The following is a 16,211-nucleotide window of genomic DNA, read 5'->3' on the forward strand; positions in this document are numbered from 1 at the left end:
AGACTGGTGTTCTGTCCAGAGTGTTTTCCTCGCCTGTCGCCCGTAGAATCCTGGATAGGCTCCAGTCTCCCCATAAGGGATTAAGCAGTGAAGAAAACGAATAAAAGTCTTAGGGGGCAGACACTTATGAGTCGGTGAGCACAGGGCTAAGACAAACACAAAGGCACATTTCCAGAAAACACTGGTTAAGAGCCAGAGACACAAGATCCATATTTTTAAATTCCATATAGTAATGATATGAGTCAATTAATTTATAAATTGTATTTAATTTCATGAGTGAAAAGAAATTCCATTTCATTTCACTAGAGGGACATTTCAAAATGTATATTTGTTGTCATACATTTTTTCACTATACCTTTTTTTCAAAAGAATCCAGGACCATGTCTCCTCTTTGAAATTGAAAAGATTTTACAGATATTTTGCGAAACCTTGTTAGATTGGAAATTCCACTTTGAGCTGCTTATTTGTCGTAAATGTTACTGTTTTCAGAATTTTAATGTTGGAAATGTATTATGTTGTGGCTTTATTCGACACTCAGGGATTTATTTGGTTTAAAATGTATCCCAAAGTTTTGTTACGCAGAGTGAGGTATGCTAACTCTAACGACTAGCATAGCAAAAGGCAAACTGCCTCTGTTAACAAAACCCTTTTCTTTGCTCACTGAATGTTTGTTTAATACACTTTCTAACATATTCATAAAACAACCATGCACAAAATATTTATGTATCATTTATTGCAAAATATTTGTGAGACAAATGAGACAAAAAAGAAAAATGAAGGAAGATGTTTTTTTAGATACAAATTTAGGAAATATGTTAACAGATTATATATAAAGACTTGATCTAGTAATTCATAATAACAATCATTATAAAATGAAAAGTTAGATCTACAGGATCAGATTTATACTTTCACTCTGGCCCCATGAAGGCTGCATGAATATGTTCGAATGGCTTATTATACCTTCACTTGAAAACAAGACCCTTTGATAGTTAAAGTCTTGACACATACATTGTTTTATTCTGATGAGACTCAAGGCCTAAGATTCTAGTTCATACTCAACAGTACCTGACAATGAGTGAAAACATCAAAGCAAAGTGTCATGAGTCTACATGTTCCTCCTTGTGTTTCCGGTTTTATTGTGAAATCAGCTCCCTTCTGTGTCTGTGCTAGTCTTACTTCCCCCATGTCTGAGTAGTAATTGTTCCCAGCCGTGTCTCGTTAGTCCCGCCCCCAGCTGCTGCTGATTGCTCCTCTGGCTTCTTAAGCCCCCACTCTCTGTTACGTCTTTGTCTTGTCGTCACCATTTTCTAGTTCCTGTATCCTGCTGCTAAGTATTCGTACCTTGTCTCTTACCCTTTTCCCTACCAAGACTCATTCCTGCCTGTTTTTGTATTGGACCTGTTTCTGCCCCTTGACGCCGAGTTTGCCTTGCCCTTGTTATTGCCTCTTGTTGCCGAATTCTGGTCTGTTGGATTACTCCTTTGCCTTCCCCCACGGAATAAATTCAAGTCTTTGAAATTTACCTCTGCGCCTGGGTTTCTCCGTTCTGCATCGTGACACAAAGATTTAAAACAAAAAGTTACTTAAATAGTTAAGTTTTAGTTTTCTGATCTTAATACATTAACTTAGTTCTTCTCGTGTGTATTCACAAGATGTTTTTTTTCTCACAGAGAAATGCTGGTGTTTTTTTTCCAAAATGTGAAATTCCTATTTGAACATGGACGTTAGCCTGTTCCAGTTCATATTAAAGGAAGAAGGTGTCGCTTTAGAGATTTTGTTTCAAAACTTTCTGAGCTGGAGAAAGAAAAGAGGATGAAGAATACTGTCAAGCAGGAAGTCAAACATTCTTTGTGTCTCCACGAAGTGTTTTGTCAAACATGTCAGAGCGAAATATAAACGTGAATGTTTTAAAAAACAGACGTGTCAAACTCTTGTGCTGCAGCTTGTGCGTGACAATGCCGATCTTCGCTGTGAGCTTCCAAAGCTGGAGAAGCGTCTCCGCTACACGGCTGAGCGAGTCAAGGCGTTGGAGGGCGCTCTGAAGGAGGCGAAGGAGGGAGCCATGATGGACAGGCACCGGTACCAGCAGGAGGTGGAGCGGATCAAAGATGTGATGAGAGTTCGTTATCCCTTCCGGCGACCTCACACTGTGCTGATAGGTAACACAAATCTCCTCTCAAATTCTTCGTTGTCACTTCTGAGCCCCCAAGTTTGAGACGAGTTGAATGTTGTAGTCAGACATGTCCACGATTGTCCTCTGGTCTGATGAAGATGAGACACTTTGGCAATAATAATGATGCTATTAATCACATAAAACATCAATAATAAACATAAAAGGATGAACATACACAATCTTAGATTATTCTCAAATGTATGATAAAGATTTGAAACTGACAACGTATGGTTCGGAGGCCGTTGCTAGTACTTTGCTGATCATCATGGGGTCAGTTTGAAATTCTTCATGTGTATGTATCGGAGTATTCATACATATGTTCAAATTAATATTATTGTTATTTGTGTTGTTGTTATTTTTAGTATTAGTAGTACTATTAGTATCATTATATTTTGAAACCATTCTAATTTCAATGGCACTTTGATAATAAAAATAGGGTTACAATCACATTTCTCATAACACTAATAACATTTATTATTATTATTTTAAATTACATTATCAGTTAAATTAGTCCATCTGACAGTTTTATTGATTCTTCAACAAATATGTAAAATTAATAAAAAAAATTACCTATTGTTATCACCTTTTTATTTTCATTCCTTACAATAACTCACTCAACAGAGGTATCTTTTAACACATTTATATCTTAATGTATTAAAAACAATCAGCAATTTGATTTTTCTTTTGTGACATTTTTTCCATATAATTTATTTTTAGAAATTTGCGTTTAGACTTACAAAAGAGAATAAACACTGACTGCGACACTGTTAACCCCTTGTGTCATCTCAGGGTCAAGGTGAGCCATTGGCCCTAAAACAAATGTGTTTGAGGTATCCCTTGTCCCGGACTTAACACAAGGGTTAAGCCAACATATGAATAAAAAATGTATTCACAGAATGAGAATTTTTTATTCACGATAACTAGAAGGTTAAAATGTTTTTTTTTAATTAGTTGACAATTATGGTAAATGCTAAGAGCTCATTCATTAAAATGTCATTTTTTGCAATAAGAATGATTAAATGTGTGATCTTAATGCGCACCATGAAGTCAACTATTATCACTATCAACTGCATAAATACAGTGTTTGAGGATGTCGACAATAACAATGATGGTGACCATGATAAGATTCAGTGTGGATGACCCAGAGAAGAGTCCGTCGTGATCTAAATGAGATCCGAGGAAGAATAAACTGCACCGCCTTTGTTTCCTCGGGATCTCGGCCGTGTGTCAAGCCACAATATTTCATCATATCTGATATCTCTCTGTAGCAGCACACCATGAGAGGCGCGTCTCTCTGACACGGTGCAGCAATTCTCGGCCCGTTCCCGCTGTGATTTCCTCATAGACAACATCCATTTCACGCTCGCTCCTTATTCTCGCCTCTGTCATCTGTCAGCTCTTGCTTTTGTTCCACCGACTCGCTACAGTCCCTCTGGCTTTCCCCGCATTTCAACAGTTGCACTGAGAAGCCTTAACTGTGTGGCCAATTTAGAACACAGTGTATAAACTTGCAACAGCTATTTAGTAACTAGCCAAATTTGTTTTGCTGAGGAAGTGAGTCGTGACGACTTTTTTAATCGAACTGTTCATCAAATCCTGATGTAATTATCTCTAGATGAGATTTGGTCTAATATTTCAGATTCACTGCTGTAATGCTAACCAAAGTATCCTTCCTGTAACTTTAAACATGCAATTTTCATCTTTCATTTTTGAAGCAAGACACAAAATGGCGTTCGTTTTCTTATAGTAATTAGTTGAATCGCTTTTTCCTGTTTGGTCCATATGAATGTATTTGGCTTCCTTGTACACATTGCATTGTTCCATACATTATTTTTAGATCATAGCAAACATGTTCAGGGTTCTAACCAAGATTTTTTCAGCATAGAGGGGCGTGCGCATTGTGCAGCCATGCAGCAAGGGAAATTTGGAATTTGTAACACTCTGACACACTATTTCCTACAAAATTTTGTGAAATAAAGAAAATCCAATATACACCATAGGGGATCACAGCGTAGGGGAATTGCGGAATTGCGCTGGCGAGAACCATGATATTTTAGTTTCACGGTTGACAAATCCTGCCCAATTTAATGTCAACACAACAAAATAAATAAATATAAATCCCCCAAAAACTAATCAAATGACGGTAAGTTAATTGCGAAAAATGGAAAATCGTTTAAGATATAGCTATATTATTATTTGACACATTGAATGAAACGTTTAACGTTGAATTGAATTGAATTTTTAAGGGAACTTTAATGGATGAATGTGAATAAACATAATTACTAAGTAAAGTTTTTATTAGTTATTAAACCTTTCCATGGGTTTGTTTTTAGCCCTTACAAAGGTGCCATCATTATTTTATTTGTGTAAGAATCGTGTGAACGAAACTAATCAGTGTTCTTAATGCTCTTTTCAAAATAGTGGCTACGACTTTATTGTTTCATGACACCATCTTGCTAAATAAGAGTATTATTATTTCGGCTAGAAAAGATTAGCATGTGCAATTTAGCCTATGCTAACAGGGAATTTAGCAAGTGAGCTTGTAGAATCGCTGGTTTATCCTGCCATCAAAACATTTATTTCCCTTTAATTCAGCGGCTTCTCTCAGGTTAAATGTGATCTAAATAGTCTTTATGGGTAATAGTTCAGTGTTCAGTGCATGACCAAAGTTTCTGCTTTACCAAATTAAAATAAAAGTTTGTATTCAAAACAAACCAGGGTGAATGTTCAAGCATTAAGATCAGATCTCCAGTAGCAAGAGAGTTCTTGATAAAGTGCTGCTAATGAAGTGCTGGCTGGTGTGAAGGCAGAAGGGTAATTAGGTAGCTGCCGATAAGAAGAAGACCGAGTCCAGCTCCGAGAGAAAAAAGTATAAGAAACGCCAGGAAAAATACGAAAAATTGGACACTTATTTTCCACCCTTAAAAACTTGAACTATTAATAGATAAGACCTAGAGGAAGACCTCTGCCAAGCAGCTTGTTTCAAACCATAACGTGTAATTTAAATCTAACTTAATTATATTTAAGGTGCGTTCTTTATAGGTTGTTTGTCTACGATGATAGCGTTTGTGAAAATACAAGTAACTGTAAACAATGTCCAATTCAAAACAACATTTTGACACCACAGTCCCATGGATGTTGTCCTTCAACTGAACCCTGGCTCCAGATGGTATTCTGTAACAGCAGAAAGTGTATTCATTTTTTTTTTAAACAGCTACGGAAAATGAAATTAAATCTGTTGTTTTTCTTGTGTTCTGAGTTCAAGTGTGTTCCTAAAACTATGTTGAATTTAAATTCAAACAACTAGACTTTCACACACACATATACACACCTTCTATCTCACTCTGATGTGTGTTGTCAATGTTTCAGAAAACATTTCCTCAGCCAGACTTTTTCTCATGACCTCTTTTTCTCTCTGGAAACTGTCGCTATGACGATTGTTTCTTGACATTTATGAAACCTTTGTGAACTTGTCAACTTCTGCAGCGCTGTACTATAGAGGTGGATTTGTTTGTTTTTTTCATTCAAAAACAAGGGCTTCTATCAGATTTTTGGATTTGGGATTGGAGCTAAGACACAAATGCCCGACACATAGTAATGTTTTTTTAGTCTTCAAACACTTTTTTTTTCTTGAAGCAATTTGTTCAATATTTAATTTATTTTAATAAAGCCATTTTTCTTTTCTTTTTATATTTCTTTTTTTTTAGAATCCCTTGTTAGTCCCACGAGGGGAAATTCGGTAGTGCTTTTTACAGCCATTCACACATTTATTAAAGCAACTTTGTTTTGTTAAAATTACATTTTCTGATTTAAATTGAAAACTGTACATTTTTGATTGAACCTACTTATTTTTGACTAAAAGCAACTTTGTTCAATGAAAATCATTTTGTTTTCATTAAATTGGCAAACCTTTTTTTTTTTACTAATGAACCATATTTTCTTAATAAGGCAATTTGTTTTAATGGAATAAAATCTAAGCAAATCTACCTTCATCCATTACAGGACTTAAGTAGTGACTGGTCTGAATGATTCTACCAGCCTTCCATTGATGATTGAATTTCTGGTATGAAATATTATTATATAACAACTGGGTAACTACTGGACATCCTTTAGTTCTGTATGAAAATGAATCCTTGCTTTCCTCCTTAACCCCTCTGATCATTTTCTTGTAATTTGTGCCACGTCTGAGGACTAATCGAGAGATTTTATTTAACTTTAATTATCTTTGACCTCGGCCGTTCATTACTTTCTCAAGGATTAATGAAGCAAGGTTTGTACGACGCTGTGTTTGATTAAAGCGCAAATTTTGGCAAGTCACGCGCCAACGGTGTTACTAGCATCGTAATGTGGCAAATGTCCGAGTTTATAATAAATTATTCTTCGTTTAACAATAGTCTTTGACCTCTGACTGAATGAATGAGATCTGATTTTTTACTCTTAAACACATGAGTGTTTAAATGGTGAATATTTTCCATTTCTACTAAAGTTCTGAGTTGATAAAATATCATTTAATCAATTAATTCGGGTTTTATCGCTTCCAGCCAAACCTGTGCGTCCGGGCCACTACCCAGGCTGCTGTCCCAGCAACCCAGGCTCCCTGCGAGGATCCAGCGATCAGCCGATCACCTTCACCAACGCTGCTTTCCACACCAGCAGCGAGCCCGAACCAGACACGCCCGCCTCCGCTCCGACAGAGGAGCCGGAGGAAAGGTCACCGGAGGACGCCGCTAACAACATGGATACCGAAAACAGTGACACCAACGACAACCAGAACGTGTGAGTGTGACCGCTAAACGTCTCTCCTGCTCCTCGGACCGTTTCAGTGCCGATGCATTAGAGCCAGGTAACAACATCAGGCACGCAACATTATTTTCACAAAAGTTGTTGTTCTATTCCTCTAGGAGGACGACTCCTTTTTCTTAAGTTTTCTTTTTAGTTTTCCCAGGTCGGAAACAGCGTTGGCAGGAAATGTACCGGCTTCTGGGAAGGGAACGCTCCAGTAAAAAAGCATTCTTACTGCACTTGTTTGTCTTCCCGCCTCCTTAGAGTAAAGCAGTTGTGTTACCAACCGTGAACAGAAAAGTTTTTGCATTAGAACGAACATGAGTCCCACTTCAAGAGCCAAACAAACCAAGACTCATGATGCTAAATTTACCCAATTACTGACACATTTGGTGTAGTTTTACAGCAGAAAAAGACAATTTTGTTTGCAGTAGTGTGCATCACTGAATGTAATGTATGTCTGCCTGAGGAAAAACATTTGCCTTTTTATATGTATGATTTATACTGTATATCTTAATGTGAATAATTTACTAGTAGTAAACATTAGAAGGGGAAAAAAAGATGTATTTTCTACAGTAGTGGACAAACATCTGACTATCTATAAAAAGTGTCATGAATTTTAATGCTTGAAAAATATTAATTATTATATATTTAATAAATGTAATAAGGCTGGAAGTTTAAAAAATGTTAATTTGAAGCAACATTTGAAAAAAATAATATATTCTCAAGTTAACTTTTGGAACTAAGAACATGGTTCAACATTTTGAATTATGAACTATGAACTGATCTAGTTCATTTTAAAATTAGTGAAATGAACTTTGAATAATTGATGATATTCACATTCAAAATTAATTTCCCAACACTTGTTTTTTGGGCCCCTGAATTCTGTCAGGATTTGTCTTTTCGTTGTATATTTGTTTAGGTGAAAACAATGTCAGTCACACCCTAAAGTAGACGTTACCGTACAGAACTTTATATAGACCTGAATTTTTATTTTTAATGTCTTCTGATGTAGACAAAATAACAGACCTTTCAGCCCTGTTGGTGAAACCTAAAGGTTGTAAGCAACACTTAAGTCTCAAATAATGCAAATGACTAAAACTGCATCTGTTACAAGTTGGTTAAAAAAAATAACTTACTTTATTAAGGTGTTTATTTTCTTTTACATCCATCTTTTATCCGACACAATAATTCATTTACATGAAAAAAAAATTACTTCTCTTCTCAGCAATATTAAGGTGTGATTAAAAAAAGATTAATTTGATCAATTTATCATCATAAATAATTAATCTCTTATTTTTATTCTCTTGACAGCACTGATAAACAATTTATGTTTTTAGAGCCTGTTTTCTGCTCCTCTGTTGGATGGATCTAAACCAGCAACAGTAATTACATTCTCAATCTTCGCCGCCGTATCACGTTTCTAACTCAGTATCTAATTTAACTCTATAATTCACACGCCGGGAGGATGTTTTAACGATCAAGCTTTGCTCATTTGCTAAGAAAGTCCTGCTCCTCGTCTGCCAGCGGAGATGCAGCCATCTGTCCAGGGACAGGAAGATGAACTTTAAATAAGGAAAGTTGGCAGGAAATGCCAGAAAAAAGGAAATCTGAGGCATTTTATGCGTGTGCCATTAAAAAGTAATTATTTCCATATCAGTTTTATGACATTATGGGTTTAAGATTTTCCATTAAGGAACTTTAAGTGTATCGCTTTTTAAAGATGGGGAAGAGCTCCCAGATGTCTGAGCTCGTAACATATCTGAACAGGACGTCCAGAGAGGAACCGGTTTTATCCATCTTGTTCTTTTCACTGGTACCATGGAAGAAAAGTGTTGTTGTTTTTTGCTTAAATACTTTTTAACATTTTAAAAACTGACAACAATGAGAAAAGTTGCAGATTTTCCACATAGAAAATCGTTGAAGAACAAAATAGTGTCACATAAGAAATCTCTCACAAAAATCAAAGTTAAATCTGCAAAGGATGACAGCCCTCAACTAAAATACATTACAATTTGTTGATGTGTGAAAATACATTTGGAAAAAGAAATTCAAGCGTGTAATGTTAAACAAAACCATACAAAACGTCTCTGTATTTTAATGTCGATTTTGTTTTAAGTCGGTTTGTATTTTCAAATGGGTTGACATTTGATTTTCGTCAATTGTTGTTATTATTGTTATTATTGTATGTCTCATAAAACATAATTAATCTAAATTATGGTTCCACCATTATTATTGTTGTGAACGACCTCCATATGTATTTATAGAAGCCGCGGAGGTCGTTCACCTTGACCCAGAGACAACACAAGGAATACCTCAAACACATTTGTTTTCGGGCCTACGTGTCACTTTGGTCAAAATGAATGTAAAAAATCCTCTTATCTTGTAAGTTGAGTGTATAATCACAGCTCTGGTTAATATATTATATTCAAATTTTGGTTAATTTCTACCTCGATTGATACTCTGACAGTAAAATGGACTGGTGGTTATGTTTGATGACTACGAGTGAAGTTGCCAGCTTGATCCCATTGACTTCCATAATAAATAATAAGTGAAAAACAGACAAATACGCGTGAATATTATTCAACAATATGAGTTGAGGATGAAGAACAATAATCTGATGACAATCAGAGAGATTGTTGAACTGAAATAAAACCTACAATGATGATAATATTTATTAGAATCTGATTAATTCTGAAGAAGAACTTTACAGTAACATCTTCAAAACTATTGACAGAGTGCAGTTAAATGTTGTTTATTAAGTGCTGCGCATCGTTTTTATGAGCTCCGGCTCACAATATTTTCATACACCAATGATATGATTGACATGTAGAGGACTATTGTATCAATATATGCTGATAACAAGAGTGACATCAAAATAACTCTGAGTCAGATCTTCATCTCATCAGATTTAATTGGCATATCCTCTGCTGTGTCATTAGCAAATAAACAAACAACACATTTCTCTGATCTTTAAAAGTCTTCACTGGCTTCCAGTTTCTTTCAGGATCAACTATACAATTCTGGTTCTTACTTTCAGAGCTATTCATGGTCAGGCTCCTCCTTTAATCAGTGATCTGATCCAGCCTTACACCCCAGCTCGGGCTCTGAGGTCTGTGGATCAGAATCTACTTATGGTTCCTCGCACACGGTTCAGGACCAGAGGAGAGAAATCTTTTCAGGCTGTTGCTCCTAAGCTTTGGAACGATCTTCCTCTCTCTTTGCGCTTGATGGATCTACTGACTCCTTCAAGAAACATCTTAAGACATTTTTATTTGTTCAGGCTTTTCCTTGATTTTCTGGAACTCCTGTTGTGTTATCAGTTTTATCTTGACATTTAAAGTATATACTTTATGGAATATTGTTTTGATTGTTTAAGTGCTTTTTTACCCTGGTCTGGAAAAGCGCTATACAAATAAAAATGACTTACTTACTTACTTACAAAATAAATATATTCTCCACTAAAATAACCACCAAACATGCCTAGATACTGTAAGTATAAAAGCTTAACTAACACTTTAGCTGTAAACAGAGATGGTTTCAATGAACTTCATGGTTTTCTGAAAGCAGATAATTGAGCGGAGATTAAAGCGGAAGTAACAGACCCGTTGCATAAACGATCAGATGAGATGTGAACATATGAGTGTGTGTTCACGTAACGTGGCCTTCCTGAGCTTAAGCCCGAGAGGCGGGGCTTAGAACAAGCAGAAATCAGCATTTTATGAAATATTACTAAAGATTGATGATGATTGCAATTAAAAGAAACATACCACCATGGTCAAAATAATTAATAATGATTTAGTTTAAAGTTGTATTTACAACCCACTTTAAAAATAAAAAGCTCTTGAATCTAGAATCCACCCCAAATGTGATATTCACCCAGTTTAATTTACCTCCATCTGTCACGTCCATCTAATCGATCATAATATTCTAATGAGCTCATTTGGATTAGCAGGTGGCAATTGTGTTCCACAACTCGCTCGAGCAACACACAGGAAGATGACGGACCTTTCAAAAAATTGCACGGATGATGCTAATTTGTAATTGAAAAATTGAAGCGCGAGTGTCTGCTTCCATGAATGAGCTGTGCAGGATCGTCTCGCTGCACATAAATCTTCTGGAAATTAACTGGCAACAAGTTTCCACGTTTTCCCATTCTCTGCTTGAAAGCATCTTAAACGGCGACTGTATACAAGCGGGAGCACAACACAAACACATCTGCTGTAATCCGCTCCGACATTGATTTATCATCCCTCAGCTCCGACCCGGCTCGGCTGCTCTCAAATGTTCCGTCCTTATTACCGCTCTATTATATCACACTTAACGACAGATATAAAGATCAACATTCATCTCTGAAGCACAGCATCTCTCTCTCTCTCTCTCTTCACAGACTTCCCACCGAACCGGAGATCCACTCCGATGCTGCCGAGACGCTGGACTCAGAGAACGGTGAGAACATTCAGACTCCTTGGAATGATGGATGACAGTGAAGCACGAGTGTCCTTTGAAAATACACCTTTAAAAAGTTGATTTATAGGAGCTTCTGCTCCATTTTGTTGGGAAAATCTTTTCGCTGCTAAAAACTCCAGCTTTAGGAGTGATTAAGTTTGCGTGAAGAAAAAGGTTCCCAGACAAACTTCTCTGTTACTGCAGCTCTCTGCGTTTTGAACGTGAGTCTGAAGCAGATAAATCGTTCCTTCTGTGTCATTACTCTGCCAGACAGAGCGGATCACTGCCCATCTCTGTTTCTCAAGCTCTGATGACCACAGAGAAGTTGTTGGATCAGCACCACTTCGTGTTAGAGACAGAGACAATGTCAGGAGCACCGGGGGGTCATTTCAAGACGACCTCTTACTCTCATTTATTAGCCATGCTATTACACATTTTTGCATTATTATAATGACAAGAGTGAATAAGAATTTAAACCCATCATTATTCCTTCATTTAAAAGGTTGTGTACTGCAAAAAACTGGCATAAATAGACACACTGGCTTTAATACTAATTAACTAGTATTAGTTCATTGCACTTCTCACAAAACAAATCCTTCAGTAGCACACGTTTAATTTGATTTTTGGTTTGTGCAATAAAACTATTTATTTTACAAGACATGATACTTAAAAATATACCTCACATATGACCAGTATTTATATCTGTAATTAACTTTCCAACAAATAAATTATTGTAAAATATTGGAATTTGAAGCATGAAATAAACACAATAGATATTAAATCATCTTAAAAAAAACAGAAAATAATCAATTTTAATAAACACATTTGACTATTTCATATTTCGGAAAGAAAAAGAAATAGTCAAATGTATTTATTAAAATTGATTATTTTAATTATTGATAATTTGAATTAAGTGAAAATTTAACAATAAAATATTGGTATAAATGCTAATAAAAAGCAATTATACACTGAATTTAAGATAAGATACAATACCATTATTTATTAATCTAAGTTTTGGTTCCACCGTTATTATTGTAGTTGTTTTTGTTCACTTTCATATACCTCTAAAATATCTTATAAATCCAAAACCTGTTTTTCTTTTTTTAAGTTTTAATTCATGTCCAGTAAATTATTAGTTAGTTAGTTATAGTTATATGCAAATATAGTGATATAAATTATGTCTGTGATTACACTGAAGATGTAAGTATATTCATGGGATAATTATACAAGTATAAAGTAAATAAAATTACAAATTTAAGTAAGTGCTGTTTGTTCTTGTCTTACTGATATTTCTCAGAAGTTCAATACAGTCAAATTCCCAGGATACGTTTTGGCTCTAAAAGTGATGAGACCTGGGAATAACAATTAACTTTGGCAAGTATTGTTGAAATACCGGGGAAAAATATGCTGAGTCAGCAGTGCCAAGAAGAAATGAATATTCGAGAGGTTCACCAAGGAAAAGGATCTCTGCAGGAAATATCAAACTCTGTGGGCTGAGTAACCGCAACAGCCTCCTGAGACCAGAGAGTACATTTCAGTCTGGCAGAGGAAATGTCAAAGTGATCCGTAAAAAGATGCCAATTATCCGTATTAGTTTGTTGTCCGTCCTCCTGAGGAGAGCAGCAGTCTGAACCATTCAATCCTCTCCGACGTGACATTTAGCTCTCATTAGAAAAAACAGTAGCGGCATGATCTTTCCTTCATCGTCGACGTCTCAATCCCCCTCCAATATGTTTGCACCGAACACCTTTGGTTTCTGTGTCAGTGCCGAACCCTCACACCCCCTGAACTCCTTCACCAGCTCTCTCACGTGCACCTGCCTGCTTCTCTGTTCACAGGAAACACCACCGATATCAATGACAACAGGTAAGACACTTGCTCATGGGCACACGTCACTGCACCAGTCCGTAGAAATGAATCAGAGAAACACACTCGCTAACATGGCTGACAGATAAAACTGCCACAGAACTGCAAATCTTCATTACATTATTTCAAAGAAAAGAGGATTTATGGTGCTGTTCACTTTCTTAAATTAAAGTTACTCAATTTCACTCCTGGTATAATCTGAATGTTAATTTAATTAACCCATTAAAGTTAGCGGAATCATTTGTTTTTCTTTTGTAATTAATACAAAACATTTATAAAGTAGTTTTTTAAAAAAATGGAAATAAAATTAATCTTGATCAATGAATTAACTATTAACTTGACAAGCAAGATATTGTTGGAAATTGAGAATAATTGCCAATTACATTGTCTTTGTGTGATCATTTTAGATTAATAATTATAATACGGATTGATTTATTTAATCATAAAATCAACAGATAGTTTTCTTTGGTTTGGAAAAGGTTTACAAAAAAGAAAATGGTACTAATTTGATGTAAAAATAAAGAGAAAAAAAAAATGTTAACCTGAGTTTTAGGTAGAAAAATGAAAGAGCTATGGGCCAAAGGTGATGTAGTGAATATGATGTACTTTACTTAAATCATACCCAAACAAATGTTAACCTTTTCTATTGTATATTTTAGTATTTTTTAGAAATGAAGAAAATATATATGTATGTATTTATATTAATACGAAAATAAATCAATGTAAATATGTCCTAACGACCACATTATATGTCATTTTGACCACATTATTACTTGTTTTTTAAATATTACTATTATTTCAACTTACTGTATGGATCCTGAAAATGTCAATATTATATGTAAAATGGACATCATTTAGTCATTGGTTGCTAATTCTTGTATGGAAAAATGTTTCTAAATGTGCCTCTTTGCTGTTTCTGTTCCATGGATCTGTCAATCAAGCATGTGTTTGAGCGTCAAGTCTCTGTCCCGAATCGACGTCTGCGACAATCACGACCCTCAGAAACTGTTAGGCTTGCAGCCTGTAGCCTCCGCCAGCTAATACCCCTGATCAGGTAAGAATCCTGCAGGTTCACAAAACTAATGGCTACAGAAAAACAACTTTGTTGACTCACAGAGTTCTTCAAAGAAGTTTTCATCAGGCTTGTTTTTAAAGAATATTAAAGGTGAGAAAGAAGCCGTTTTTAGTCATTACTGCGCTCCCTGAGTGCTCAATATTAGTTTAGCGTGACTATTTACTCCTCTAATGAGCCTGCGATTGCCTCGTGTCTGCTGCATCTGGGCTTTCATCTGCAAATTGCTTCTATAGTTTGCAGTTTGTCTCTCCGAACAAACATTCACAGCAATAAAGTTGTGCTTTATACTTCAATAATGCCATAAATTGGCTCCTGGGTCTGAAGCGAAGATTTTAGTTGTTTTCAGATCAGAGCCGTGAATTGTTTGGAGGCGCCGGGGGAACTCAAAGACCCTTATTTCTAGGGAGTCTATCTGAGAAAATCCTTTTCACGTAATTGCCAGGAGAAGTGTTGCCTGTATGAAAACAGCTGAGGAGAAATGACTTTTTGTATCACCAGTGATGGATCGGATTCTTGATGATTCAGAATGAATCAGGAAATAAATAGATGATGAAAGCAGCCCTAAACTTCTCTCCATGAGGTATGATCTGATGTAGTCTGGTCCTACCACAGTACTGCAGTCATCTGTTACTTTGCAATCGTCCACTAAGAAAGTTTTTTTTCTCTCATCAAACAAGATTTTTTTGTAATTACTTCACACTCTGGGTGAGCCTCATCTCCTTCAACAAGGTCACTATACTCTTGTATTCGGCGTGTCGGGTTCAGGGGTCATTTAAGTTCAGCCGTGACCACTGATGAAATCATAGACATATTATTTTGTAAAAACGTCAGAAAGTTATAGTTTCAGCTGACACCCAGAAGGACCAATAAATGAATATATTTGAACTGAAAATAAAATAAAAAATTGTTGTTGGAAGGCTCAAAAATGTTAAATCAAGGACACTTCTGCAACTTGACTTTAAAATTGTCTATATTTTTTATTACTATGTTTGGAAAAAAAACCTGACAATACCAATGACCTTATACTAGGGGAGTGTATTAGCGAGATACGTATGAATATACAAGGGCAACAATAGAATATATTGTGATACTTTAGAAACAAGGATATATTTGTAGTATTGTCAAGTACTTGACTCTGGTGTTGCAGAATTTACAGACTCACACATGACTCTTGACGAAGTCGTAACTGCTTTCATTTTATTTGAAACAAAAATATGTCCCAACTTTGGCTTTTAAAATCTGCTATAGTCAACTATATCCTCTCATCCTCAGTCGCTCGTGGGATCTAGCTGGATTGTTAGTTCAACAAGAACATACTAGTCAAGAGCTCTCATGTGTGTTTGACTTTAAAAATAGTTTTCATCTTGATGGATTCTTGGTTTAACTTTGACTCCCCAAAATAAAATCTTTACTGATCATACAACATTTTATTTCTGACTTTAGACGTTGATTACATTGACCCAGAGAAAACACAAGGGATACCTCAAACACATTTGCTTTCCGGCCTGTGGGTCATCTTGACCCTGAGATAACACAAGAATTGTTTCAATTATACAAACAAAAACAATAAAAATTCAACATTTCAATATATTATTATTGTATTTAATTTTTCAAAAAGATAGTTCAATGCTTATAAACAACCAACACAATTTCAAAATTTAATATGTTATATTTAGACGTTCAATATCCTGATGGTACTTACATCCTTCCATACTGTTGTGGTTTGTCTATCTTGACAGTAACATTTCTCTACAACTACAACAATATTTCCTGGATTGTTTTTCTCTCAGTGCCTGATTAATTCAACGCTTCTATAGCTTCCAAAAAACCCTCCGTTTGTTCCTAGAGTTCTTTGAGTGAATCCCA

At 35.7% G+C, this 16,211-nt stretch overlaps 1 protein-coding gene across 3 annotated transcripts in view; it reads left to right on the top strand.

Annotated features, from left to right (window-relative positions):
- kif5ab (kinesin family member 5A, b) overlaps window positions 1-16,211 on the top strand; it is a 147,663-nt gene that overhangs the window by 129,235 nt on the left and 2,217 nt on the right. For 2 of the 3 annotated variants that reach the window (XM_087801844.1, XM_087801845.1), the window contains exons 24-28: window positions 1,943-2,159; window positions 6,715-6,949; window positions 11,346-11,404; window positions 13,243-13,270; window positions 14,212-14,324. In XM_087801844.1, coding sequence (XP_087657970.1) covers window positions 1,943-2,159; window positions 6,715-6,949; window positions 11,346-11,404; window positions 13,243-13,270; window positions 14,212-14,311 — 639 coding nt within the window. In that variant the 3' untranslated portion in view covers window positions 14,312-14,324. Of the gene's footprint in view, window positions 1-1,942; window positions 2,160-6,714; window positions 6,950-11,345; window positions 11,405-13,205; window positions 13,271-14,211; window positions 14,326-16,211 lie in introns of those variants that run through there. The other variant, XM_087801846.1, reaches the window with a different exon arrangement.

This window comes from Callionymus lyra, chromosome 10 (assembly GCF_982586985.1).
Source record: "Callionymus lyra chromosome 10, fCalLyr1.hap1.1, whole genome shotgun sequence".
Taxonomy (NCBI): Eukaryota; Metazoa; Chordata; class Actinopteri; order Syngnathiformes; family Callionymidae; genus Callionymus; species Callionymus lyra.